The 25,498-nt window shown below is 41.4% G+C and overlaps 1 protein-coding gene across 2 annotated transcripts in view; it reads right to left on the bottom strand.

Annotated features, from left to right (window-relative positions):
- Nucleotides 1-25,498, bottom strand: part of Tnrc6b (trinucleotide repeat containing 6b) — a 229,774-nt gene that overhangs the window by 79,114 nt on the left and 125,162 nt on the right. For both annotated transcript variants that reach the window (NM_144812.3, NM_177124.4), the window contains one exon: nucleotides 3,205-3,292. In NM_144812.3, coding sequence (NP_659061.2) covers nucleotides 3,205-3,292 — 88 coding nt within the window. The remainder of the gene's footprint in view (nucleotides 1-3,204; nucleotides 3,293-25,498) is intronic.

The following is a 25,498-nucleotide window of genomic DNA, read 5'->3' as shown; positions in this document are numbered from 1 at the left end:
GCTGAGGATGGAACCCAGAACAGTCTTCTACCAAGTTACACACTCAGCCCACCACCACCATTCATGACCATTCATCTACTAAACAAGCATTCTGAGCAACTACTGCCTCCCACACACAGACACAGGGATGACGACATAAATATAAATATGACGTCAAAAAATTTATATCCAGTTTAAGGAAGAAGACAGACACAAAGAGATGATTAAAAAACAATGAGGAAAGCAAGCAAGCCATGAAAGCTGTATCAGAACACAACTTGTGGTACATTCTTTACAATCCTTTCCACTAGAGCACACTTTATGCCTTCTAGCTGTCTTTACAATAATATTGGGACCATGAAGTAAGCTTTGTGCTCTTTCCTTAAAATTGCTAAATTGAAATTTAATTCTAAAATTATACAGTGGCTTAGTACAACAAAATGCTGTCAAAGACAAGTGCCAACCTGTGTGAGCCCAGACTCTGTTAGCTGATCCTTTCTCACTCTTCCTTTCTTTCAGCAGCCGCAGCTCACTTTGAACTTCCAATCTCCTTGCCAAGAATTGGGTTATAGGCAGGCATCATCCTGCCCAACCAAGATGTCTGAATTCTTATATTAGTCATAATTAATCCCTTGAAATTTTCATGTTTATACTTTGTTATTACTTCTTACTCAGTCTTCAATGCAGATGCACACACACAGCACCCAGCTGTAAAAACTACGTGCTCTATATAAATACTCCCAATATACTCTCAGTGCAGCCACATTCTCCTTTATTTCCAATAAATTTCCTATTTGTAGAATTCATAATAAAAGTCCACAGTAAATCTGATTTATAAACTTAAGACATTATATATAAATATATATTATATAAATATTTAAAATATATAACATAATTATATAAATATTTAAAATATATTATAATATATATTATACACACACACACACACACACACACACACACACACATATATGTTTGTTGTTTTAAGATAGAATTTCTTTGTATAGCCCTGGCTGTCCTGGAACTCATTTTGAAGTCCTCAAACTCAGAGAGATTTGCCCATCTCTGCCTCCCCAGTGACATTAATATTTTTTTTTATGGTTTTAGAGCTTTATTGTAGAAAGACAGGGGGAAAGAGAGAAGGTAGAAAGAGAGAGGCCAGCCATGGCCATGTAGAGAGAAGGGAGAAGGGAAAGAGAGAAGGAGGGCTAGAGAGTAAGAAAGGTGAGGGCTTAAAAAGAGCGACATTAATATTTTAACTTGTCTACGTTAAGAATCAAGACAGAATATATACTGACTCGAACAATCATTCTCTACTTGTCATCTAGTCAACAACCCCTGCTCCAGACTCTTCAGGTCCCTATTAGCTTCATTCCCACAGATAGTGAAGTTTGTGTACCAATTTAGTAGATGAAATGTGAGTGGCTGAAAGAAAAATATTCGAAGTTCACTTGAGACTTTTGGGGGCTGGGGGATCAGCAAGGCATGGGGCAGGAGCTCAAAGGCCATAGGGCAATAGGAGCAAGCCAACACTAGTGTACCTGCACTTCTCTGAGTCTTACAGGGAAGATGGCTATGTATCCAAAGTGAAGGACTACAGGCCCACCCTTCATCTCCTGTGAGAAAAGTTTTATGTAGCCCACTTTACATAGAACTCACTCACTATGTAGCTGAGGAACATCTGAACTTCCAACCATTCTGCCTCTACACCAAATGGTGGGATTACAAGTATACATGACTACACCAGGTTCATTACCTGGTCTTTCTATTCACATTCTTTATTCTGGAATCATAGGCAGTTCTGATAGGCTAAGATTGGAAGCAAATGCTCTGACAGCATGAAGGTATGATAGAAGATTTACCACTATCAACATGATAGAAACACCATTTATACAGACAAAATTTTAAACCACATAGCAGTCTGATACAGCACTAAATAATTGTCTCTGTTCCTTTTAATTAAGTCATAAAAAATAAATTACATTCATACACTTAATATAGCAGGGTTATCTGCCGCCCAATTCTGAGAGTATTTCCAAGAATTCTCAAATGCTGGTCCTCATAAACAATCTATTTATATATTACTTCAAATAATGAAATCACAGGGCATGCATATTCAGTGATGCTGGGAAAACCCTGCAGTGCATTCCTTCTGCTTCACTTTAGGTCTGACAGCCTTTACTATTCTATGTGAATGGTTCTCTCTGAACCTCCTAACAGTTTATACCTCCATAAACTCAAGCTTTGAAACCAGTACTACAGCAGGGACCCTCCAAGCTGACTGACCTGCAATAAGGCCCTGCTTGCCAAATCTCCACATAACCACACTAGACCTTGCCAGCAAAGCTTGACACCAGAAAAAGATACACAGGGACCCTGCAGAGCCAGAGCAAGTTACATATTCCTAATGGATCAGTGGAGCAGGGAAAGCAAGGCTGGCCAGTCAGGAGCCAGGCCTGCGTGCTGGGATGGGGCGATGCTCTCAAGCAGAAGGCTGTGCTGTCTGCTTCCAACAGCTCATCACACAAACATTTTGATCAGGACTTGACAGCTGTCAACTCTGCCTTTTCATTTAGTATCTCTTTTTCCCTCCAAGCACATTCCTCAGGCCATGTGATGCTCTAGCCCCCAAGGCACTATGCAAGATACCATTTGTTTCATCATTTTTGAGGCAGGGCCACACTATACAGTTCAAACTGGTCTGGAACTAGCTATGTAACCCAGGATAACCTCAAACTGAGCATCTTCCTGCCTCCCTAGTGATGAGATTACAAACACGGGCCACCATGTTTCTGGCCTACTAGAACCTGTCTGAGGGCAGTTACTGATGGGATTATTAAAAAGCAAACTTTCCTAAACTATAGCACCATGGGTAGGCCAAAAAACCAATAGGGCATATCAAGCAAGTTTTAAAAAGTTTGTCTATAAACTTGGAGAGAAGATGATACTAAATTATGGTTCAGATAGCAAAATGACATGAGTTGAGACTTTCTTCATACTGGTTTACTTATGTCTTCATACAATAAGCTTCAACACTATTTATCATTCCTTGTATAGTAATATGTACAAATTTCAAACATTTTTCTAATTTCCAATTTCAAATTTTTTAACTTTCAAATAAACTAATGAATGCCTCAGGTGTGTCTTCCTGTGTCAGATATTCAAGTAAGGCAGTCACTGATGGATGGCCGGCAAACAGAAAGATAAGCCCAACGCTCAACTCACCTTCTGGGTGGCTTCTTTTTTCTTTTTATCCTCTTTCTTCCTTTTCTTGTCTTCCATTAACTGTTCTTCCCTTTCTTGCTCCTTCTCTCTGTAAAAAGAAATGACATGCCAAAAAGGTTATACATATATATTCACACCCCACTTCTGTAGCAAAAATCACAGTATTAATACCTTATTTACACCAAAACGACACATAAAACCCATGACCCTTAGGTATTCCCCCATCAGAGTTTGCCATCTCTTTCACAAACTATTCACACATAGGCTTGGTTTCAAAGATGCCTAAAAGCATTTCTATAATATCTGTATACACACACTCACAGGATTAGTGCACTTTTGTTTAGTAATGGATTTGTTTTGACTATAGTATATAGTTGACTTCTAGTAATACTTAAAACAAATAATACAGGTATGTTTTAATTCAGTTGTGTATAGATAACCATATGCTGCACATACTTCCTATGAGTATGTGTGTACACATAGACCTTGGGTTTCTTCCTCCATCACTGTACCTTTTTCTTTTGTTAAATTTCACTTTATTTTAGTGGCTGGGTGTTTTGTTTGTATTCTATGTGTACCTGGTGCCTGAGCAGGCCAAAAGAAGGCACTGGATCTCTAGTACCGGAGTTATAGGTGCCTGTGAGCCACTCCGTGAGTGCCAGGAATTGGCTGGGTCCTCTGAAAGAGCAACAAGTACTCATAAGCCCCTTCACCTGATTGGTTTGCTTGTTTGTTTGTTTTGAAGCTGATCCTAGAGCTCCAGGTTTCTAGTAGACTGGGTGGCTGGCAAGCCCCAGGGATGTACTTGTCTCTCACCCCTAATCCCATGCCCTAGAGCTGGGATTACAGTTGTGGACCACTACCTGGACTTAACAACAACAATAACAACCACCACCACTAAAAACCGCAGAGCTGGAATCTAGCTCAGGTCCTCATGCTTGCACAGCAAGCCCTGTACTTACACCCAGCCATCTCCCTAACCTCAATATCCATGTTTTTAAGGAAGGTACTAAGAGTCCTACAAATCAAAGTGCTCTCTGGTGGGTGGGTTCACAATTGCATCTTTCTCCTACAAATACAAATTAGGTCAGATGATCTGCTCCACTCGTTAGCATAAAAACTATACACACTAATAGTTCAGTTAAGGAATTGTACTAAATCTTAAGATATATAACTTATATTACAAATCCAAAGTTCAATCTATGTATCCACCGGGAAACAAGGCCAACTCACAAAGAGTATAACCTCAAATAGAGGGTTCGGACTAGTAACAAGCCCCAGATAGCTTACTGAACCTTAGTGGGGAGAGCAGTCAGAGACAACAGACACAGCCTATGGCAATTGGGATTTTAGGTAATAACACATCAAATCATGACTTCACAGACATCATCTAAATATGACCAAGATAAAAGAAACGAAAGAGACAAGGAACTAACAGGTCTGCAAATGGCAAAACACAAAAATGGTTACAGAGGGACTTAAGTGTGGGTAAGAAGACAGGCCTAGTCAGATACGCTCAGCCTACACAAAAGAAACAGGGGAAGAACTAAAGTGGGCACTCATGAATAGGTAATCAATGCTTTACCTACAAAAACAAGAATTTTCTATACCAGAAGTGGCAGTGGGCGATCCCAGCATGTGGGGATGCCTCGGGAAGTGGAGTGCGGAGGATTACTGAGCTATAAACTAGCACTGGTGAAAACAAACAAACAAACAAACAACAACAACAAAACCAAAACCACAATCGCCCCAAAGTCAAAACCAAGCCAAACCAAAAAGACAAACAAACCCAACCCAAGCTGTAATATTTTTTAAAAATTTTATTTTCCTGTTAAGCTGTAACTGAATCTACAGACACAAACATCAGACTTTCTCCTCTACCCCTGGACATAAATATATAAAAGTTTTATGTGCAAAACAAGCTCCAATCCTAACTTCCATGTGAAAAATACAACCAAAGGCAAGTTTGTCTCCAACTCCTGTAGGTCCAGCAGTGCGTCCCTAACCAGCACAGTGCGCACTACTGACGTGAGTCTGTAGAAGTCCACTTTGGCCAGGGCTGGAGAGAGGGAATGGGGATTATGGACTTTCGGGATAGCATTTGAAATGTAAATGAAGAAAATACCTAATAAAAAATTGGAAAAAATGGGGGGAAAAAAAAAGAGTGCTAACTGCTTAGTGCAGAAAACCTGAGGTTCAATTCCTAGTGCTCACATGGGCAGCTCAACCAGTGTCCTCTTTTGGCCTTGGTGGGCACCAGGCACTCATACAATGCACAGACATATATGCAGACAAGACATCTATACACAAAAAAAATTATATTTTTTTTAAAAGAAAAAAGTGGGACAGGTAAGTGCTGATCACCTAAAGAGCTGGCCACAGTCCCCATTCAGATGGCTTTAGGGCACTGTGCTTTCTCTCTCATGCAAAAGCAGGTTCCCTGTCATTACCACGCAGCTCCCACATTTTATAGTGAAACTGGTTACAGAAAAGGGGCAGCCACAGTCTGGGCATCTCCTGCTTAAATATTCAGTGCTCTGATAAAACAGGTTATTTGTTTTTTTCCTAAGTCTAAAATTTCCTAAATTAAATTCATATTAAAAATGCTCCCACTTAAAAAAAGTCCATTAAAAAGACACATTCTCAAAAAAACCCAAACTCATCTTTTTCAAATTCTTTTCCAATGAACAGCTAATTCAGGGAAAGAGAATGAAATTCATGCTTTCTAGAAGGACATTTATTTCCAAAGCAAGTATTTTTCAAAGCTTTCCAGGAGACAAGCTTTGCTTTCTCCCTGATTTTTTCTTTCATTTCATTTTCAAACAGCATCTTGGTACAAAGTCTTCTCTTACTGTTCACTTCCTTAGGGAAGTTAATTTCCCTCGCCTGCCACTGACCTGCTTGAACCAAACAGTATGGCGCTCGCTCACTTACCTCTTAATTCAGGTATTTCCCTAGCTAGGCTGTACAGAAATATCATTTGGGGAGCTCTGAGACATCCCTGTGCTGACTCAGAACCCAAGCAGAGTGAGGAGGACATGCCCTGTAGTGGTAAAGGGAAAGCACTGCATACAAGCAGGGAGTCAGTCAGGGAGGGAGGGAGACCACGGCGGCCAGGTTTCTCAAGCCTCAAAAAAGGTTACAAAAATGCAAAGGGAAAACAGACAGACAGACAAACAAACAAACTCGGAGAGTTGGATGTAAATTGGTTATCAGCAAGTACTCACTGATTTTAATAAACACAAACACAGACACATAACTGTTGCTGATCTAGCTACCTATTCCTGCCCACCCCGTGTCTGTAACCATGAGGCTACAAAACAAGGAATACTCAAACAGTAATGAGCCAAAGATTTGCAGCTTTTAAACATAGTAAAAGAACCAGAGTTATCTGACAGTGGGGAACCAAAATGCTAATTCAGGGGCTAGGGCCAGGAAAGTCTAATAAGAAAACAGACTGCTTGCATAAAGCAGGAAGTCCTTAAAAAGGATAGTCTGAAGGGATCCGACTATCTGGGACAACATAAGATCACTGTAAATAATGCTAGTAGAGGGTATAAATCATTCTACAAATTAGTAAAACACAAAGGACAAAGGATTTCTTAAGAAATGAATAAATTATAAGAGAGGGGAATGGAACATTCAAAGAGTTTAAAAACACCTACTCACAAAATACTTTTCAATTTTAAAAGGGAAAAGAGTAATAGGAGACTGGATATACAACCGCAATCAAGTATCGCCTGTTTAACATATGGGAAGGGTTGGGGATCTATCAGACAACTGCACCTTGAGAGCTAAGAGGCAAACTACAGAATAAATGGCTTAAAAGCTTCCCAGGTTTCAAGGCATCAAAGTCAAGGCAGATTTGAAAGCCTACTGTGAGTAGAGGGGAACTAAGGAGACAGGGCCAGAGGCATCAGGCAGTCTTTCTACCACCAAGGCTCCAATACTGACTCTGCATTTTGTTTTGGTTTATTTTGACGCAGTGTCTCACTAAAGCACCTCAGGCTGTTCTGGATGCACTATATAGACTGGCCTCAAATTCCAGGCAATTCTCCTGCCTCAGCCTCCAGATAATGGCAATTACAGGTATGAGTCATGGTGCAGGGCTAGATCTTTGCTTCTTTCTAGTGGTTATACTGCAGGAGTATAGAATGTTCTGTTTGCCAGAAACACTACAGCCATTGGCAAAAGAGCTGCATGTCTATGCCTGGGCACCAGGTCACTGGCTTATTCTCTAACAACTCGGAAAACCATGCAGATTTGACCTCTAAATTAGAGACTGTTTCCCCAAACAACAAACACAAAGCTATCATATCACCCAGGCAGCGAGCATTCCAGTTCAGTGAGACAGCAATCACTAGGGACTATTTACCCCCTGCCTCCTCCATTCCCAAGGATTTTAACATGTAGCTAAGCTTGAAAACTGCCCATACAAATGCATTCCTTAAAATTTACACTTTAAACCTTTACCAACGGGGGCTGGAGAGGTAGCTCAGTGGTTAAGAGCACTGACTGCTCTTTCAAAGGACCTGAGTTCAAATCCCAGCAACCACATGGTGGCTCACAACCATCCTTAACAAAATCTGGCTCCCTCTTCTGGAGTGTCTGAAGACAGCTACAGTGTACTTACATATGATAAGTAAATGAATCTTAAAAAACAAAAACAAAAAACCCTTTACCAAATGATGGAGTTGGTGAGATGGCTCAGCAGTTAAGAGCACTGTATGCTCTTCCAGAAGAACAGGGTTCAATTTCTAGCACCCACATGGAAGCTCGCAACAGTCTATAACTCCAATTCCAAGGGATCTGACACTCACACAGACATTCATGCAAGAAAAACACCAATGTACATAAAAATAAAGACTTTAACACACACACACACACACACACACACACACACACACACACACACACACACACGCACTCAACCAAACCAAACCAAACACAATCCAACACAAATGTAAATGCCAGGTGAGAGGTGGGTCCCACGTAGCCACTGAGTTTCTACATATGAAGGGCAGGTGGCTCTGTCTTTCTTGCACCTCCCTTTCCCTCCAAGCTTCTACTGAGTCAGCTCAGTAAGATACAGTAAGAGTTCCTACTGTTTGCCAGGTAATATCTCCAGGTTTGTTTCCAAATATGTATGGAATCGTGGGCCCCTCAAGTCCTTCACAGACCCTAGGGACTCCTGGCTAAAACTGGGGCTGCCACCCCAGTGCACCTCATGTGTTTACTCGACTGTTCTTCACGCACATCTCTTTCACGTGGTTGGACATGGAAGGTATTGAAGGCATTGTCTAGGAGCTGGGTGTACAACCAGGTCCCAGCACTTGCCTCTGTAGGTGGCAAATTTTTGTCATTTCTTTGTCATTCCTTTGTTAGTACTAGAAGAACTGAAGTATATGTCTCCCCAAACATATACATAAGTAAACAAAAGATACAACAGGGACATTACAATCTAGAATAAATCTAGAATGGTAAAAAGTCAAATTACACTCCCACTGGCCCTTGTCACGATGATGGACTCCAAGGCCAACTGAATGCTAAGCACAGGCTCCTGCTACTGCAGCCCCAAACTAGAAAAGCTTCTAAAGGAAAACCCAGCATTCCAATTCCTGTAGAAATCTCTTACTGTCTGGAAGCTTCACCTGTCAAATAAAGTCGACTGACCTGTAGCTGAAGCAGGAAATAGAAGGTGGGAGTTCTGGTAGGAAGCAAGAATTCGCTGGGAACATGGAAAAAGGCAGAAGCATAGGAGCTGGGCAGAGGTAAGTAGACACATGGACGAATTTAAGATTAGAATAAATGGGATATTAGGTAATGATATTGGGGAACAGGCAGAGCTATGGCCTAGGTATCTGTAAATATATTTGAGTTTCAGAGTCATTATCCTGGGAGCCTAGGGTTGGGAGGGAAACCTTGGCTTTTACAGTTATGAGTTGAGACTTTTATTTTTTTATTTTTAGTTATTTTAAAGATTTATTTATTTATTATATGTAAGTACACTGTAGCGTCCTCAGACACTCCAGAAGAGGGCGCCAGATCTCATTATGGATGGTTGTGAGCCACCATGTGGTTGCTGGGATTTGAACTCAGGACCTTAGAAGAGCAGTCAGTGCTCTTAACCGCTGAGTCATTTCTCCAGCCCCAAGTTGAAACTTTTAAGAAAGGCAGTTAGTTGCAAGATGTCTCAGTATGTAAAAGGCACACAACTGCCAAATGTGACCTGCTGAACTTGACCCCTGGGTGCCTGTGGTGAAAGAACAGGCCCTACCTACTCTTGCAAACTGTCCTCTAGCCTCCATACTTGCGCACACAAACACACAAAATAAAATGTATTGTTTATTTAAAAAACACAAACAAGGCTGGGCAGTGGTGGCTCACACCTTGAATCCCGGCACTTGATCCTCCCCTCCCCCCACACAGGGTTTCTCTGTATAGCTCTGGTTGTCCTGGAGCTCACTCTGAATTCCAGCGCTTGAGAGGCAGAGACAGGCAGATCTTGTGAGCGCTAGGCCATCCTTGTGTACAGATCAAGTTCTAGGACAGCCAGGACTACAGAGAGACCCTGTCTCGAAAAATAAAGAATAAGTAAAACCAAAACAAGCACAAAGGCAGTGCTTGATGGCTGGGGAGCTAAGTCATCAGAGTGCCTGCTGTGCAAGCTTGAGGACCTGCGTGTGCCCGTGTGCCCGACTCAGCAGAACTCACAGCTGTGCTCCTGGCTGGTGAGGTAGCCTAGCCTAATGGTTTCAACAGGAGTCCATCCCAAAACCAAATTGGATGGCTCTTAAAGAATGATTCTTGAGGCTTACCTCTGGCTTCTAGATAGACACACACTAGCATACTCATGTATAGCTGCATGTGCAACACACACACACACACACACACACACACACACACCCTCAACAGGCAGTACTTGAATAAAAAGGAAAACATATGATGATAGTGCCTGAGCTGTGGCCCAGCAAGAATTCTGCTCTGCATACAAGTTCACAACACTGAAGAGCAATGGAGCCGACATTCTTGACACTAAGCAGAGAAAAGCTAAAAACAGCTGATCTGGACTACAACTCTCCAGTGCTGGCACTTAGTGTGCAAATTCAACCGCTACTTCCAACTCATCCATTCTGCAAACCTACTACCACCAACAAAAAAATCCACCAAATTCAAGCCCTCCTGCTTCTTCAATGAAATCTTCCTTACCAACTCAAAATCCAAAGAAATTTGCACTTTTCTGTACACAACACTACCATTGCCCTGCCTCTTGTGTGGCTCTACAGGCATTACGGCAGACATCATGCCACCACCATCATTAGCCTCAGAGCCCATAAAATGGCCTTTTGTAGCATTTCTGGTCATGACATCTCTGCATTTTTACACAACCCTCCCTTCCTACCCGGGAGGCCTAGAAACAGATCTTGCTCTTTAACAAATACTAGGTGTCTAACATGAGCCAGGCACGTTTCCAAGCATGGGAAAAGGAAGAAACAAAGCCAAGCTTCAGCCTGCAGAAGGAATAGGGAATAAGCAGGGCATACAACAAAATACATGCTTCGGGTGGCAGCAGGGCAAGCTGAACTGATGGACCAGAAGAAGAGGGTACTGCCTTATCTGGCATGGTTGGGAAAGGCCTCTGATACGGTAGCCTAGGAACAGAGGTCATTGAGGCAAGGCACTCATCTGTCCGGGAATAGCAAATATTAAGGAGCAAGATAAGAGGAATGAGTGCTTAGAATAAAGGCATTTTCAAATCAGACAGCAGATGTCTTCCTACACAGGACACAGCATCAGATTCACAAAACCCTGTAGTATCCCGTTAGGTATCAATACTGAGACCTCCTATAGCAGGGCTTATCTACAGCACACTGCACTGCACTGCACTGCACTGCATAGCACAGCAATGGGTATGGAGGTGGCATCAGCCTGGCTCTTCTTGTCACTTGCTTCATACAGATACTGAGAACACCAGAGGGGCTCCATGTAAATACGTGTTGTTGAAAGAATAAAATGAGAGGGGGGAGGAGGGAGGGGCTGGAGAGATGGCTCAGTGGTTAAGAGTACCAACTGCTCTTCCAGAGGTCCTGAGTTCAATTCCCAGCAACTACCTGGTGGCTCACAACCATCTGTAATGGGGATGCGATGCCCTCTTCTGGTGTGTCTAAAAACAACAACAGTGTACTCACATACATGAAATAAATACATTAAAAAAAGAAAAACAGAGAGAGAGAAAATGTGTGTGTGTGTGTGTGTGTGTGTGTGTGTGTAATTCAGTTCAGTGAGAGAACATTAGCCTGGCACATGTAAGCCAGGGTCCAAGCTGAAAAAAACACCAAAGAGTGAACAATGCTTCCTATCCTTCAGATGGGAGATTCATTTAAAGAAAAGTCTCAAACATAATGGAGAAAATCTAATAAGCACACCCTGTGACTGTGACGCACCAGTTACTGACCCGGAACAGTAAGCAAGAGCCTTCTGAGTGCTGACACCCTAGACAAAGAGACAGAAGAAACACAATGCCAGGAAATCATGAGAAATGCCGTGACTAAAGCTGGGTGGAGGGACAGGGAACAGGAGACGTTTGCTGCCGCTGCGGCTGAGGCAGTAGCATCTGAACAGAGATGTAAATGCCAAGAATCCCTGGGAGAGCCCAGGGTGTGCTAGCAGTGTAGCCACGCGGGGTGGGAACACATTGGAGTCTGAGGAGAGCCTGGCCATCACTGTGAGTGTCAGAGGGAGGAGGAAAAGGAGTGGGGAGAAGAGGTGACAAGGTAAGACACAGTAGAGTGCCTGCTGTTTGTTTAGGGGCTTATTTTGTTGAGTGTTGAGAGGCAGAGAGCCACAGCCAGTCTCCTACGGACATTCTCTCATGTCAGTTTCTTGGGCTTACTATGGGACACCCCAAAAGTCCCAGGCCACCATTAAAACAAACAAACCAAAACCCCAAAAACCCCTTCTCCTTTGCCTCATTCATTTATTTCTGTGGTACTCACTTGATGCTGAGGACTATGCAGAGGCCAAGAGTTGCGCAGCAAAGAGAGCCAGTGCTTCTGGCCTTGCTGGAGCTCTCAACCAGACTTGTGAGCCTGTTGTGGCTTGCCTTGTCAGAGAGGCGCACAGGGTAGGAGCCTATGTCTTTTGTGTTCACATCTCATCTCCTAAAGCGCTATGGAGCACTCTGATGAGAGCTTGAAGTGCCTTTGGTGTTTCAAAGCATGAGCAGAAAGAAAGGACACCAAACCACCTAGATATACTGCCAGGGAGGACGAAGCCAATACCAAAGGCTGTGTACTATATGGTGACACGTGTGCAGCCATACTGTGTTAATCCAGTTAAGAGATCACCCATGAAGGAGAGAAAAGGAAGGACTATCAGTATCTTGGCTGTGGTAACTAGAGTAAAATGATGAACAGCTCAGCTTAGACTAATGAGCAAGGTTCGATTAGACAGGAAATTGCTGCATATATTCGGGAGAATCATCTTCTTAAAGGTCTGGGTAACTGGCCATCAGTAGCCTCCAAGACAACTCAGACACCTGAGCTAAGTGGCAGCTCTTCTAGTCACAGAGTTTGCAAACAACTCCATAGACTAGTGGACAGATCTGAACAGATACAGTCTCAAGTATTATCTCATGGCTTCTATGTAACATCTCTGAAAGACCAAGTGGTTGGCAGCCATAGGCTGCAGGTGAGGGTGAGGCAGATGACATTAAAGAGATGCTCTGTCTCAATAATGATGGAGATGTGACAGAACTGTGTAGAACTACATATGTGCACATGTACACAAATACAAATAAAATGAGAACCTTGATAAGATTCTTGGGTTGTATCAGTGTCATAATCTTGGCTGTGATATTGTACTATAGTTTTACACTCAGTTACCACTGGTTGAAACTGGGCTACAGAGCATATGGAATTCTTTTGTATTGTTTCTTATACTGCACACGAATCTACAATTATCACAACAAAAAAAATCAATTAAGAAAAAGAGCTTCAAACACAGACTTATCTTTTAGTCTAATTAACACATTTCCAAGAACCTATACTTAAAAAAAGAAAAAGATTTACTCTATTTCATGTATGGTTTGCAAGTATATATATATATATATGTATATATATGTATATATATATATATACACATATATATATATATACATATATATATATACATACATAGGCATGCTTGGTGTTCACAGAGATCCAAAGAGGGCACTGACCTCAAAGAAATTGGAGTTACAGATGGTTGTGGGCCATTATGTGGGTGCTGGGAATTGAACCCTGGTCCTCTGCATGAATTACAAGCGCTCTTAACTATTGAGCTATCTCTCTAGCCTCAGGACCCAAACTTTAAACCAGTGGTTCTCAACCTTCCTAATGCTCCAACCCTTTGATATAGTTCCTCATGTTGTGGTGAACCCCAACCATAAAATTATTTTCGTCATTATTTTATAGCTGTAATTTTACTACTGTTATGAACTTAGTATAAATATCTAATATTTAGGATTTCTGATATGTTTTCCCCCACAAGAGGTCTCAACCCACAGGTTGAGAACCACTACTTTAAACCATTTTGAAAATAGCTATTTATAAAAGTTGTATCTGAGAACTTTAGAAAAATTTTAGTCAATAGTCCTAGATACTCACTTCTGAAAATATTCTGGAGCCCGGCGAGGTGGCGCACGCCTTTAATCCCAGCACTCGGGAGGCAGAGGCAGGCGGATTTCTGAGTTCGAGGCCAGCCTGGTCTACAGAGTGAGTTCCAGGACAGCCAGGGCTACACAGAGAAACCCTGTCTCGAAAAACAAACAAACAAACAAACAAACAAATAAATAAAATTCTAGAATCTACATTTCATCGTATCATGTTCCAAACATTTTTACATTAACCAAGTGTTTCCTGTCTTTTAAGCATTTCAGATGCCCTAAGGACATTTAGAACACTTCTCTACCACACTGTCCACAGTAACTTCCAGCTACTACCAGTTTGTGCTGGTATGTACTTCAGCTCTGTTGACACCAACATCAATTCCAAGTCCCTTTTTGGTTTATTTCCTAGACTTTCTTATGACCAAAGACAGTCATTTAATGTTGCCATAAAGAGCATGGATGTTCAACTTCAATGGGGAACATACAGGTTCATATTCTGTCAGAGAGCAGGCCAGAAATAATGTGGTCCTGATGAGGTTTACAAATGTCACAGCAGTTTCCTTACTGTGCAAGAGGAGGAAGGTGCTCCCCTGGAGCCTGCCTTACAGCTCCTCGAGGACCCAGGAGATGACATCACCATTTAATTATCTCTGCTCATCAAGGGAGTGCATGCCACTCACCGTCTGCCCACTCTCCAACACAGATTTAAACACAATTTTCAAAACACATCTAATACCTGTGATTTGTCAAGTATGTACTTCCTTAAAAGACAAAAGGTAATCCTTGCAATTTATAAAACACAAAGAAAATAACTAGGCACAAACCATTACCAATCAAATCCAATTAAGGATTAATGATACCACATGAATACTTGGGAAGAGAAAAAGTAACAAAAGAAGTGCATTGAAAAGAGTTAAATGGTGCTCCAAGTACTCACTGAAAGTGTTTTTCATTTCAAATGCATAAGAAAGAGAGCCTGCTGGAATACATCCATTTAGGCAGAGGAAATTATATAGTAGGGTACTCCAAATATCTGTGTTGGATTTGTTCTTAACATTTTTTTCATTTGTTGGATCTGACTGAGGGAATTTAATGGAATGCTAATGTAATTTGTACATGATATTAAATTAGAAGACAAGGCCAGACACTGCTAGGAGATAGAAATAATTTTGAGACTAAGTGATTCACAGGAAAAAACATAACATTGTAGCCACAAAACTTTAGTAGTGCATTTCTCTTTAATCCAGACAGGTACAAACATTTCTCCTGCCTTCAGCTGTGTCTTGTGACATGACAGGCAATATGTTAGTAACATGCAACATTTAGCTTCTTTTGGAAACTGTGTAAAATTAATAATAATAATAATAATAATAATAATAATAAGCAATATTTTATGTGTCAAAACATCACACAGCAGCTCTCCACTAGTAATATATTCTGATCATACTTAGTTAAGCATTAGCAACTGGACTGTCTCATGGTGGGGCTATGAAATGGTATGATCACTCGGCAAAGCAGTTTGACAAGCTCTGAAAGAGTGAAACATGCGTTTGCTTACGGGCAGCCATTGCACTCCCAGAGAAAAGTGTACCAGGGAAAAGACTTTCAAATAAACATTCATGACAGCTTTCTCTGTAATTACTGAAAACTAGAGCTGTCCAAATATACTTCAAGAAGTGAATGGATAAATTATGATACAGAATACAACAGACTACTCAGCAATAACAGGAATGACGTACTGATTATACAACACAAATAAACTTCAAAATAATGATGACAAGTATGAGTCCACTTGCCTAAAATATCAGGAAATGCAAATTGATCTATAGTAATAGAAGGTAGGCACATACAGGGGTAACAGGTCTGGGCAAAGGCAGGGAAATAAATGGGCAAAAGGAGACTTTAGTGGTAAAGAATGTATTCACTGTCTTTTGTATAAACATCAAGATGTATCAAATTGTACTGCTTAAATACAAAGGGTTTATTATATGTCAATTTTATCTTATATACAAGAAAAATAAAAGAGGTCTTTTTAAAAAAAAAAGTTCCTAGATGAAATTCCCAAATGGCTTCTTTCATGACAGAGCAATAACTCCTCTAGTCCTATGAACAAGGTCTCATCTCATCAAGTGAGAGCCCGCCTTCAGTGTGCACACTATTTGCCAAGATCACAAACCTCTAACATAGACTTTGTACACTAGCAGCAGCATCAGATGCTGATGGGGATAATAAATTCCCATCTTTCAATGGAATGACCTCTCCTCTCTCCATCTTTACCTTCCTATGTCACTGCTTTAACCCCTCTGGATTTTTAGCTTGCATTCAATCGGCAATGTCTACATGAAGTATATCAAAGCTGTTTATTTTTCATTCTTGTGGATTTGATTGTCTTAAAATACTAAGGTTCTTTAAATTCAAAAGACCCCCTCTGACAGGTATGGTGGAGAGAGGCAGGCAGATCTCTAGGAGTTCAAGGCCAGCCAGTAACATATCAAGATCTGGGCTAGCCAGAGAAAAGGAGTTGGGAGGGAGAGAGGGAAACAGACATGCACACAGATGGAGGACCTTACCTCAGGTTTTAAGGTAAAATCTGGTGAATGAAACTCTGCTAATATTACTTCCCATTTCACTCCCCAAGCTCTTTCCCATCCATGATGATTATGGCAGGCTCCTTAGGTCAGCCCAATAATAGCAGTTTTACTGATATCCAAGCAGGCTAAGGACTGTGATAGGACTGTGATAAAGGCCATATACTCTAATATTTATAATTAAATATTATAATTTAACATTAAGACCCGTTTAAAACTCAGGGACCAGAAAACCCCACAAACACAAAACCCCACATTTCAGAGAAACCCTCTACCCTCTACATTTGACAGCAAGAAACTGAAAAGAAAGCTCTGGGAAGAACTACTCACTACAAGAATAACTATAGTCCTGGCCAGGCAAGAAACTGAACTTATCTCTTCAAACCAACAGCACCAAGCACACACACCTAGAATGTGTGGGACACATTAACATTAGATGGGATGCAGGCACACATGCTCAAGTGTGGTCATTTCTTGCTGTTATCTGTTGCGTCTGGGCATGACCAAATGTATTTATTATTTTATATTAAAAGAATATATTGGGCTGGTGAGGTGACTTAGCAATTAAATGAACCAACATTAAGGTGAGAGGAAAGGAAAGCTCCCAAAAGTTGTCTTCTGACTTTCACACCCTTCTGTGGCACATATATGCCCACAAACACAATAATAATAAACTAATTAATTTACAAAAGATTAAATAGCTGAGTGTGGTGACTTATGCTTGTAATCTCAGCATTTGGGAAGCTAACAAAGGAAGATGGCCACAGTTCGAAGCCAGTCTGAGCCAGAGTAAGGTCTTGCCTCAAATAACAGCAACAGTAATAACTTGCTTTTGAAATACGTTAAGACTGTTAGCAATTTCATACCAAAATTAAATTAAGTTGAAACTCCACTCTGTGGTTACTGCAAAGCAATTCAAGTATGGAGTCTGACTAACTTTATGGTATCCAAACGCATCAGTGGCCAAGATCTGAAAAAACAGAAGTGCTTTACCAAGGCCACACACACAAAGGCCTCTTCTCTTCAGATGCTGACTGGAAGCTAGGAGCTGAGCATGCCCAAGGGAGAAAGAGGTCTATGGTCCTAGGGCACCTCTTGCCAACAGAGGAAGGAGCCTTGGCCCTCCTCTACCACTAAGCCACTCCCTCTCCCAAGGCCTACACTTGTACACAGAAGAAATGAAGGCTTAATAATGTTGTAAGAGACTTTTAAAGCAACATTACAATTTATGGAATCCATGTGAAGAAAATGAATTTAAACAGTATGCTGCACTCATGTCATAAAGTGCACCACTATATGTCCTCCATATAGCCCTGACAGGTACCATATAACAGACACAGAGATGATCAGAAGAGTCTATTTATGGCCTATAAAGTAATTTACACAGTCCTGTAGGTTTATGCCTTTAGGAAAAATAAACAAACAAATATACATACATATATCATAATATATATACACATATACATGTGGTTTTTATGCCAGAAAATGAAGAGAAGAGAAAGCGAAGTGTCTTGTGAACGATCTCCTTACCCCTTTAACTTTCCAAAGACAAACTCAGTCACAGCTCGTTCCTATCAGTACTGCACCATTCCCATTTAGTGTGTGTCTGTTATTCTAATTCTGGAAATGCTACGAGAAAGGGTGCTATTTGTGACACTTATCTTGGTATTAAAAAAAAATTAGCACAGAAGAAAAGCAACTCTGAATTCAAGACTCCACAGGTGACAGTTGTACCCTACTTCTCAATGCTTGTAATTTGTACTCTATTTTCAGAACAGTAAAAATGGAAAGCCATGTTCTTGTGCGCCAGTAGTTGTTATGTAAATTTAGAAAACTGAATGATAATTGAATTACTCTGAAGGAAATGTATATTTCTGAAAGATAAGCATGTTTAATAGTAATAAGTAATGAACTACAGAATAAGACTGACTTGTGAACTCAAATGATCCAGTTCTTCAACTAAAATTACACACCGATGGGAAAATGACTCAAACTCTAACATATGAATTATATATAGCCTTTTGTAACAGCCATGGCAACACTCAATCTGTGAGGTCAGATAGAAGATGCCTAGCCCACTCAAAATGACACTCAAGTGTCTGCAGAGACAGCGTGTTTAGTAGTGTAGTAGTAGTCTGGTTAGTGTAGATCTCCTAATTTCTGCCTAGGTAAATGTTTAAAATAAATGAGTAAACCTTGTAACTATCCACAGTCTCTGTAAAAGCGTTGTGTAAACTTTTATGTTTTCCTGAGAGGTACTTTTATGCTACTGAAAGGACTTTTGAGAAAAGTCTTCCTGCTGTGTACATCATTTACTTTCCTACTACTATGATAAACACATGACCAAAGTGATTTGGGGAGGAAAGGACTTGTCTTATCTTACAATCTGCAGTTTATCATCCAGAGAAGTCAGAGCAGGAACTTAAAGCAGGAGCCTGAAGGCAGAAGCTACTGCAGAGACCAAGGGGGAGTGCTGCTTACTGGCTTGCTCCCCCTAGCTTGCTCAGCCTTCTTTCTTATACACCCCAGAATCACTTGCCCCGTGGGCTGTACTACCCACCAGTGTGCTAGGCCTTTCCACATCAATCATCAACCAAGAAAATAGCCCCAAACAGGCCATTCTTATAAAGGTATTTTTTTGAGGTTCCTTCTCAGATGACCCTAGGTTGTGTCAAGCTGACATAAAAGCTAGCTAGTACACTATGTATTGCTTGAATCTAGGGATTCTATTAGTGAATGCACACTTCTTTAATTCAGAAGTGTTTCAGGACTTTCAGTCTCCAAGGATAACTCTTCCAAGTTCTTTGAATTCCTGTCTCACACCCCTACACACAAACATAGCAGCCAGTCATGACAAACAGTCCCTCTCCCAAGTATACTCTTCTCTTCTCTACTGCAGCCAAGAATAAGGAGGAAACAAAGAGTTTAAGATCACATTGTAGGGCAAGAGGGATGGCTCAGGGGGTAATGGTGCCTGTGCCAAGCCTGATGATCAGTTTGACCTCCAGTACCCACATAATGGAAGGGAGAACAAACTCTGGCAGGTTATCCTATAACCTGTACAGTGTGTGCCATGACATTGTTCACCCACACAAACATACACATATACCATAAAGAATAATTAAACAAAATGTGATATAAAGTTAATGTACTTTGGACATTAATGGCAAGAATTCAGGCAAATTATTCAACTTTTAAGTCAGTTTTGTATCTATGGAGTGTGTATAAAGTACTGACTGTGAAGATAGCTGGTGCTGACGAGCTAACACTGCCACAGGCTCTCCCATATCACACACTGACCTGCATCAGTCATTAGAGAAGCAGCCAGTGCATGAAACGCTGTCCCTAAGAAAGCAGGTCTCTATAAAATGAGATCTCCCACCAAAGAACTAACTCTGAATGGGTGAGCAGGAAAGGGAAAGGACGGAGGAGCTCCTGGGAACCACGCTGGAGACAGCACATGACTCTAAGAACAGAATTTGGGGATAAGCTTCTATGATACAAACTCAGAAGCCACAACAAATGACAACATATCTGACCATAGAAAACCTTTTACACAATTACTGTGTTCTCTGTGAACAAAATCAGAACTGTGAGAAAACAATGTCACTATCTTATATTGCCAAGAGCTAGAGTTCACATTACATGCGCTCCTACAAACCAACGGGAGATAACCTCGTGGGGAAATGGATGAAGGAAGCGCCCACCTGAAAAGGAAACATTTGGGGATAAAGGTACTGTCAACAGTGAAACCATCCACAGACAACACTATTGGTGAGAATGTAGGCTGTTAAATCTCTATGCAAAACAATCCAGCCATTATTTATCAAAATCACAGTCCAGTCTTTGACTCAGCTATCTTATTTTTTTGGTATTTATCATGGAAAAATAATTACCCACGATTACACATGTGGAGAACTGTGTATGTAAAGAATACCCATTGCAACAATGTGTGTAATGTCAAAGATAAATAATTATATCTTATCTACTTAGGGATACTATGTAATCGTATAAAGAAGCTCTTACTATGCTAATAAAGCTAAATCTTCAAGACTTAGTTGAATTTAAAATGCAAGATGCAAAATATAATTCATGCTATAGTATATATAAGTAGAAGGGCATTTATAATCTTTATATAGGGGTATACATCCTTTGGAAGGAATTACTACTGCTGCTATACCAGAGAAGGTACCTTAGGCATGCCACAGTGCACAGTGTGGAAGTCAAAGGCCAGCTTCCCAGAGTAGGGTTTCTCCTGCCATCTTGTGGGATCCAGCGTCAGGCCTGCATCAAAGTCCTTCTAACAGATGAGCCACATTGCCAAATGCCAGTGTGTACAAATTTTTTATAGTTGGTATGATTGGTTTTTACTTTTCTCATTATTTTTGAAAATATTTTTCTCAAAAGTATTAAAAATACTTTTTAATCTTATGTGTATGTGTGTGTGCTCTGCGTGCATGTATATGTGTGTACCACATGTGTGCCTGGTACCTGTGAGCCAGAAGAGGACACTGGATCTGCTAGAACTGGAGTTAAAGATGGTTGTAAGCCATCATATGGATGCTGGGAATTGAACCCAGGTTGCCTACAAGAGCAGCTAGTGCTCTTAATTACCCACTGAGCCATCTCTCCAGCTCCTTAAATATTTTTTTTATATTTATGCATTGTGCCATTTATGCATACATATGCCATGGTATGTGCGAGGAAATCTGGGAAGAAGCCAAAGGAGTGGTCAGAACAGACACGCCACGTTCCTAAGACCCTGAGGTTTCCCCCCCTTTATTCTTATCACATTCAAAATATCAAATAACTAAGAAGGGTCCAGTCATCTCCCCATCTCAGTACTCTGTCTAGTGAGTGATTCAGAGGTAAAAGAAAGTGACTGGAACACAGAAATGCATGCCATTGACCGGGTCAGCCATGAGAGAAGTAAATCCTCTTCTGCAACAAGCTGCCAACAGAGCACTAAGAAGTTCCAGGGTCTCCCTGAATCACCCCCAAGAGGGGTCCTGAGGAAGTGTGAGAATGGAACAGCACACACAGGAGGCAGTCAGAGGCTCAAGGCATCTCTTCAGAGCAAGACTCTGTTGGTGTCTCCACTGTCCCCAGGGTAGAAAGTGTCTATATTACTTGGTGTGAATCACCTGCCTCCTGGATAGATCTTAAAATGGAAAGAGTTGGTTGGGCCAGGACACCTTCACATCAGAATACTATTAAGATCCTTCAATTAAACGAGCCCGTAAAAGGGCATCCTGCTCACCACGCAACATCTAATTCTCCAGCACAGTACACCTGGACAGGCACGGGCAAAATGCCCAATCTGCGTAGGAGACAACAGGAAGGGAGAGAGTAAGTAACCTCAAGAAGGCAGCCTCCTCCTTTCCTTCCTTCAGCTGGCTGAGCCAGATTGAAGAAAGAAATCTAATTAGCTAAGTCTGCACACGTACCTGCCTCCCTAGCCTTTGTTGAGGTAGAACACTGTTCCTGAAACACCAGTTGGACCCTCACACTGGACACTTGAGAGTGAGGAGTCTAAGTGTGTACTAGACAAAGAAGTAAAGAGGGGCTCTGTCAGAAAGGAAACTTGTCATGTGTATGTGGTGGTTTGAATATGCTTAAGTGGCATTATTAGGAGGTGTGGCCTTGTTAGAGGAGGTGTGTCTCTGTGTAGGCGGGCCTGAGAGCTTTGCCCGGAGAGTAAGAGAGTCTCTTTCTGGCTGCTCGCAGATCAAGATGTAGGCTTATCAGCTCCTCTAGCACCAAGATGCCTGCATGCTGCCATGCTTCCCACCATGGTGATAATGGACTGAACCTCTGAAACTGTAAGCAAGCCCCCAACTAAAGGTCTGCCTTTGTAAGAGTTGCTTTGGTCATGTTGTCCCTTCACAGCAGTAAAACACAAACTAAGTCAAATACCACAGAAAATGACAACAAAACCTAGCATGTTCCATGTGTTAATCTGGTAGAATGGGGAGTGGGAGGGTCCCAGGCACTTGGAAGCGGCTCACCAAGTAACCTAGGACCTTACTGAAAAGCTTTCGATGGCGTCCTAAAAGATGGGTTTTGCTTCCTCCCAATAAGCCTGCTCTATCCTTTCATTCACTTCATTTGCAGCTCTAGGCTCTTGGCAAATTAGACTAGTAAGTCCCGTCATGGAAAGCCAACAATTGCTCTCCAAATATATCAATCCCTTTTCCCTAAAACAAAGGCTTTAAAAGGGAAGGGAAAGTGAAGAAAGAAAGTGAGCTTGGCCTACCAATTCTGGCCAACTTAGGGTTTCCACAATACTGCTCTCCACTTCTGTGTGTACATTTTTTCTATTTATAAAAATTTTAAAAAGAATGGCAACAAGAAATGTGACACCAAGCACTAAAACGAAGCCATAAAGGAACAGCCAAAAAAGCTGAACAATTTCTAAGACACGGTGTAGAGTGTTCTTACACTGAAAACTATTTACTGCCTCCAGCTGAGCAGAATCAAAGTCTCATCCCAACCCCCACCTGCCTGCCTTCTCATTTACTCTCAAGCTGAGAGTGCAAGGGCTTCTCACTGAGGGTGGGAGGTGTCAAGAGCAAAGGAGCGCAGTGCCCCTCAAGCCCCCTGAAGAGATGCATCCAATGCGCTCACAGGTGTGCCTTCAAGCCTAGCTCCAGGCCACATTATGATTTTGGACCATGGTTCAGACTGCAACCTGTGTGTAGCCACCAACAATGTGGGACTCCTTCAGTGAGCACCCTACTAGAAACCCCATGGCCCTCACAATTACAAAGCTCAGGTGCAGGTGGCCAATTAGGGCAGAACTTAAGATCTTAAAAATCCTTTCCACTTGTATCTTTTTTGCAGGAGAAATTGTTATGAAACCCAGAAGATACACACACACACACACACACACCCAAAACATTTACCGGTAGCAAATCATAGTAAAATGCATTTAAAAACAACTCTTTGGGCATTTTAAAAACACTTATTATTTACTGAGGCTAGGTGTACACATACCATGGAGAGAGTATGGTGGTCAGAGGTGGTCAGAGGACAGCTTGCAGGACTCTATTCTCTCCCACCACTATTTGAGTTCCAGTAATCAAACTCAAGTTGCCAGGCTTGGTGGCATACACCTTTATCCAAAGAGCAGTCTCTTGACACTTAGGAGTATTTTTTTTTAAAAGACAAAGCAAAATTACATACTTACAAGATGGCTGTGCTTATTTATTTTTATAAAATGAATTAAATCTTGGTGTTACTTGATGATGCAGAACATAGAGTATAACATCTTCACTGTTTTTCAGCACTGACTGATATCTAGACTTTACAAGCAGTAAAGCTGAGAATGCTGTTTTGCATAAATACATATTCAAAACGCCAGAGGTATACTTAGCATTATTTCAGAAATTGTGGGAAGCTGTCTAAGTTACAAATCAAAATTCACCTATTGATTCAGTGTGTGTATGAGTGTAGTGTATTGTGTATATGGTGTATATACACACATGTGTGGGTACACATGCCCATACAAATACTCTAGAGGCCAGATGAGAACATCAGGTGTCTCACTCTCTCTCTCCACCTTATTCCACAGGATCTGTCATTGAACCTGGAGCTAAGCTGGCAGACAAGCAGACTACAGCAATTCTCCTGACTGTCCCTTGCATCCATAAATATGAATGGCCATGCCCTGTGATCTACGTAGATGCTAGGGATTCAAACAAGTCTTCATGCTTTCATAGGAAGTACTCTTAATCTCTGAGCCATCTTACCAGACCCCAATTTAACCAGTTCTTATAAAACCAAGGTTAGGGACTGAAACAGGGCCTTACTCTGTGTCCCAGGTTGGTCCAGAACTCATGGCAATCCTCTTGCCCCGGCCTCTGAGTACTAGGGATTGCAGGTGTAAACTATCCTCCCCAGCTTTCAAACAGCAATTAAAAAAAAAAGTCAAACATTCTAAAACACTACAATTCAAAGGCATACTAACTTGACATTTTCCTGGGAAATAATGGTAAGGAAAATATCAGAAGTCTTTTTCTGTAATTACGCTATTACGTTTCTGTAAGAGCAGGAAACTGACTACACAGTAAAGTACTATAATTCATAACAAACAGTCTCAAATACAAGCTGAGGTGTTTTAGGCAGCATCTGAAGGTGTGATGACATGCTCGGTGCAAATCAGAACCAAGGCTTCAGTTCTGACCAAGCTGTGTAATGCAACATCGGTGAACATTGCACAAACACTTGAAAAATGTAACTTTTGGTTTTAAGCTAATTTTTGGTCACTCAATCTTCAGATACCCTTTACTGTTGCTAAGTTTTCCCCAACATCCACATTCAGTTACATGGGGTGATGATCCACACTTTAGAAGGACCTCTTGCCTGCTACAGCAGTCCTCAAGAACTTCAGTTGTGGTCTTAAAGGTTCCTAAAGTTTACAAACAGTGCTTACAACAAAGGTAGTAACTGTCTAGTGACCCATTCCCCACCCTGATACTCTCAGTGCCTCGTAGAGTCTGCAGGCCACAACTTGCACACAGTACAACATGAGTAGAACATGACAGAAACTGGGCTTACATTCCAGACAAAGAACAGAAGTAAACCCTGTTGGTGACATCAGCTTTCCAGCCACAGTCTACAGAGTAGACAGCTGCTGTTAGAAAATTAGTGGTGCAGGAGGTCACTGTCGTGCCTAACCAGTGTAAAAGGGTCTAAGCTCCTGTCGTCATTTTCAAGATTCTTTACTTTTCTTGAGCAACAGCAGAAGTGTCTCTGGCCTCCTGCTGGATCACTCCCTCCTCACTCCCCAGCCCTCTTCACTGGAGTTCCTCCCATCCAAGACCCACTTTTCTTCAAAAGGTGCATGTGAGGACCAGAGTGCTAACTCCCCTTTTAAGGAAATATTCAATGCCTACCTACTAACTGCCAGGTGGTTTCCAGGGTCTGAGGATAGAAGGTGAACCAGACACAGCCATATTTAAGAGGTTTCCCTGGAAGGACAGGTAACCAAACACATCCTCTACAACTGTGACTGTAATAACACAGGTGCATTGATTTGTCATCAGATAACTGCCTT

This window comes from Mus musculus, chromosome 15 (genome assembly GCF_000001635.26).
Source record: "Mus musculus strain C57BL/6J chromosome 15, GRCm38.p6 C57BL/6J".
NCBI lineage: Eukaryota > Metazoa > Chordata > Mammalia > Rodentia > Muridae > Mus > Mus musculus.
Note: the sequence above shows the minus strand (reverse complement) of the source record. Positions and strands in the feature narration are given on the sequence as shown.